The sequence below is a fragment of the Bison bison genome, unplaced genomic scaffold (genome assembly GCF_000754665.1).
Source record: "Bison bison bison isolate TAMUID 2011002044 unplaced genomic scaffold, Bison_UMD1.0 scf7180017864172, whole genome shotgun sequence".
NCBI classification, from domain to species: Eukaryota; Metazoa; Chordata; class Mammalia; order Artiodactyla; family Bovidae; genus Bison; species Bison bison.
In genome coordinates, this window is record NW_011494744.1 from 3725564 (window position 1) to 3730135 (window position 4572).

General features: G+C 41.4%; 1 protein-coding gene across 1 annotated transcript in view; it reads left to right on the plus strand.

Annotated features, from left to right (window-relative positions):
* Positions 1–1360: 1360 nt before the first annotated feature.
* The window catches only part of HTR7 (5-hydroxytryptamine (serotonin) receptor 7, adenylate cyclase-coupled), a 97461-nt gene continuing 94249 nt past the window's right edge, over positions 1361–4572 (plus strand). The window contains exons 1-2 of the mRNA XM_010842223.1: positions 1361–1369; positions 4295–4553. Of these exons, the coding sequence (XP_010840525.1) occupies positions 1361–1369; positions 4295–4553 (268 nt within the window). The remainder of the gene's footprint in view (positions 1370–4294; positions 4554–4572) is intronic.

Sequence of the window (4572 nt, forward strand, 5' to 3'; positions counted from 1 at the left end):
GCTTGCTGTGTCCTTTTTAAAAAAGAACTCCTAAAACAGTATCTGGGATGTATTAGACAGTCAATAAATGTTGACTCAATTAATGAGGGAATATTCATATTATCTGTTTTTCTTTAAGTTAAGGAACTTAATTTTTCTTTTAATTAATCCTTCCGGTTTGGACCATGGAAGCTGACGCTTTCCACTGAAGCTCTGTGTGGAATTTGTATGAGGAATGAATTCACCACTAGAGGGTGTGCATGTACCACTTATATTTCAAGATGGTCCTGGTAAGAAAAAGTTGAGTAATTAGGAAAATAAATGAGCGTTTTTGGATTTATCTGTTCTCTGATTTTCTCTTCACATTTTTTGTTGTTGTTTTTGAGGAAAAATTTTAAAGGTTACATTTGCTTTGTAAAGAGAATGAAAATTTTCTAAACGAAAGGAACCAATGGAAAAAAAATTATTTTTTTCTAGTCAGAATTAAGTGAAAATGCAAATGAAAGTATCACAATTAAAAGACATACATCTGAATCAAAACAAAACTCACCATTCACTTTTAAGCTGAGGAGTGATTTTAAATCATGAACGACTCTTGGTTATAAGGCATTTTTCTACACTCAATTTATTTGACAACCATTTATTGACTGAGCGACTTCACTTTCACTTTTCACTTTCATGCCTTGGAGAAGGAAATGGCAACCCACTCCAGTGTTCTTGCCTGGAGAGTCCCAGGGACGGGGGAGCCTGGTGGGCTGCCGACTATGGGGTCGCACAGAGTCAGACACGACTGAAGCGACTTAGCAGCAGCAGCAGTATGTGGAGGGAATAAGGAAATATCTTTATCTTTGGGGTGTTCTCACTTGGACAGAAAATCCAGCCACCTAAACATAAAAGCATAATGCAGCAGTAAGTGCTATAATAAAGATGTGAAAAAAAGTGCCATGAGAGTCTTCAGCACCTGTAAAGGATGAGGCTAGTCACAGTGCGGGGGCCTGTCTCAGAGAAGGGGACGTTCTTATGTTCCAGACTAACTGCTTTTATTCCAACTGGGCCTCCCAATTGCTAGCAAATTCCAACTGGGCCTAGCAAATTGACAGTTGCTAGGATGTATGTTCTTTCTCTGTGCTACTGCTCTACAGCCTGACAGGGTAGGATTTGATTATTTATATATACTAATCTTAGCACAATACCCATCTAAGCATTGTTCTCCTAGCCTTTTCTGGTCTAATTCTGGGGACAACACCCAGACAATTAGTTCAGTTGAATGAGCCAATTGGATGTTCAAGTAAGCAGTTGAGAAGCTTTGGGGATGTGCAAGAGTAACCCTGCAGGAAGACAGCTGCATGGGGCATTGGAAATTACTGGAGCCTCAGTCACGATGACGTCAGTATGCTTAACAACTAGTGTGTTGCCAATGAATCCTATGGCATAGAAAGCCTTATTTTTACTTGTGTTTCTTAAAGTAAATCTAGACTATCAGAGTATGCTGGTTTATGGGAAAATAAACTCTCCTAAGCTTATGTTCTCCAGATGGATATGTGTGGGTCTGCAGAGATGTGATTAAGCACATGCATTTAGATGAGCCAGATGAGTACCTACAGGAAGAAGAGCTTATAAAAAGATGATAATTCCTATTGTAGGATGCGGCTGCTCTTCTGTCCTCCCCCAGAGCAGTTTTGAGAGCAGGAGATTGCCAGTTGGAAGCCTCAGAAAGCTGTCGTTTCAGGTGCCCTCATAGACAATTTTAGGAAAATGCTGTTATAGGAGATGAGAGTCTAGACAAGGACTGGTACTTTTTAGAGTTAGCAGAGTCAAATTTTTTTAATGAAAGAAATACAAGGGATAAAAACTAAAGACATGATTTGATTTAAATGCCAACACTTCTCTTATTGTCTCTAAAATAACAGCCAGAGTAGGTTGGCAGGAGGAAAGGAAAGGCAACAACACCCTGATATGGATTTTAAAACCCCAGGAAACCAAGGGCAAAACAACCCATTTAGGTGAATGTTAGGTATTTTAATGAACATTTTCTGAAGCTGTATCTTTAGCATTTTTTGTGAGAAAATTATGGAAAAGAATAAATGAGATTTTAGCATTTTTATTAAGATATGATTATTTGTTAGCTAAGGTTAGAGGCAAACTGAAAGAATTCCAGGTTGCTCTGTCTGGATTTTGGAATGATACAATGATAGATGAAATTTGAACTCAACATAAGCAATGCTGCAGAGGCTGAGATTTTCGATAACTGTGTTTATGCATTGTGACAGCTTATAAATTAAAACCTAGCAACTCTTAGGAAATACACTCAGCCATCACCAGGGATAATATAATAGAGGTGACTTCTCTATAAAAAGGGGAGTTTGGAACTAATGCTATATTGAAAGTGGAAGAGGAAGTAAATTTGAAAGTACTATTTTACCGATTATTTGGTGCATTTATATGTTTACAATGAAAAAAACAAAAGCAAAAAACGTCAGAAGCTGCTATGAAACCTAAGTGGGCTGGGTAAGGGCTGGCCAGAGTATAAGTGGCAAATTATACTGACTGTAGATTCAAATATAGAATATTGCTTTTCAGATTCTTTGTATAATTAATTAATGTAGAATATTACTTAAAAGAGCCAAGACAGAAAGTAAGGTGGCCCTGATTAGAGTTCTCAAGAAGGAAAAAGTAAGAAAAGCCAAAATGAGTTAAAAAGTCAAAATGAGAAAAGCTGAGAACATCGTGTGAAATTTACTACATTAAGGAATTTTTATGAGGCCTTGAGACACTTCTAAACCACAAAACCAAAAACCTGATCCGTTTCATTGTAGTCATGAATGATCTTGGATAAGTCACTTGTGGCAGCCTTTACTTCCCTCTCTGCATTGAAGAGAACGGTTTTGCAGGTGCCTTCCAACTGCAAACTACTTTTCTTCTGTCTGAAATTACGTTTAATACTAATTTACGTAAGGTTGAAGACACTTCTTCACCCATCCTCTTAACTATGAAACAGTACCTTTCACTCTTCCTCTGAATGTACTGATCCACCTACCCCAAACAGAGGAGAGCTCCTGACAGGTTCACAGTAGCGAAAGAGCTGTCAATACTGGCCCAAGATTTAGGCATTTATTTTTTTCCACTTAAAAAAAAATTGGGGGAATGTTTAGAGGGAAGAAATATGAACATAGTAATCAGAATTACCTGGGTTGGAAACCTATTACCAGCTGACTGAAATAGCAACTATGTTTCCTTATCTGGGAAAATAGGATAAATGAAAAACCTTGAAGAATGGAAGAGTGTTACCCAACCCAGCACTCACATCAGTACATTTTGAGGTTTCTGTTCCCTTTCTTCTTATTTATGATACACTAGGGCCTAACTCGGAGAAGGCAATTGCACCCCACTCCAGTACTCTTGCCTGGAAAATCCCATGAACGGAGGAGCCTGGTAGACTGCAGTCCATGGGGTCGCTAGGAGTCGGACACGACTGAGCGACTTCACTTTCACTTTTCACTTTCACGCATTGGAGAGGGAAATGGCAACCCACTCCAGTGTTCTTGCCTGGAGAATCCCAGGGACGGGAAGCCTGGTGGGCTGCCGTCTATGGGGTCGCACAGTCGGGGACGCGACTGAAGCGACTTAGCAGCGGCAGCAGCAGGGCCTAACTAGAAAACAGATTTGCTTATTTTTAAGGGTCTTTAAAGAAATCACTGCTAGCTTCCGGTAAAATATTTGAACAAAATGGAATGAATTAAGTCTCAAATAAAAAAACCAGCTCCACCCTGACTGGGTTTCAATACCAAGGGGATTTTAAGCAATAGGGATTAAATCAACATACGTCTCCAGGATTCTTCTGGAGAACGTTAAAAGCGGTCGTTTCTTATGTGCAAGATTTCCAGAACGCCATGGAGAATTAGCCCTCATTTCAATATATTAGGCTGCGAATACTTCAATATATTAGGCTCTAAAGTCTGAACATAGGCTCTGAAGTCTGAATATAGCCAAGGTCTATATTCAGAGGGGAAAGGCCGGTTTCTATACGCCTGGGGGGTTTGTCACAATGGGTTTTTTAAGCTCTCTGAAGGCCCTTCTCCAGAGCCAGTAGTTCCTCCTAGGTGCCAGGACCCTAAGACGTCCCTCGCTGTCCCTTATCTCCATCTGAGCTCACCCCCGCCCCCCACATTCAGCTGCTTCTCTTTTTTCATCTTCGCTTTCTCCCATCAGTGATCAAAATAACTGGAAATTATCTGTTGCTTGGTAGAGTGCTCAGAAAGTTTTTTTTTTTTGTCTTTTTCAAAATTAAGATTAAAAAAAATTTTTTCCTCCCCAGGTTCTTCATTTTGCAGTGAGTCCGGACATCCGCTGGCTCCCTAGTCCTCCCCCACCAAACTATCTTTACTACTGTAAGGGGGTTCGGGTCTGTCGGAGGGTGTGTGAGCCTCCCGCGGAAAGATCCCCCGAGCGAGGCCGCTCGGGATCCCGGGAGGCGCGAGGAGCGCCTCCCCCCGCTCAGTGGGTTGGGGGAAGCGCGGTAGAGGCGGCGGCCCCTGCCCAGCCGGGGAAACCCGTCCGGGATCCCGGGGCGCGCGGTCAGCGGCCGGACGCGGC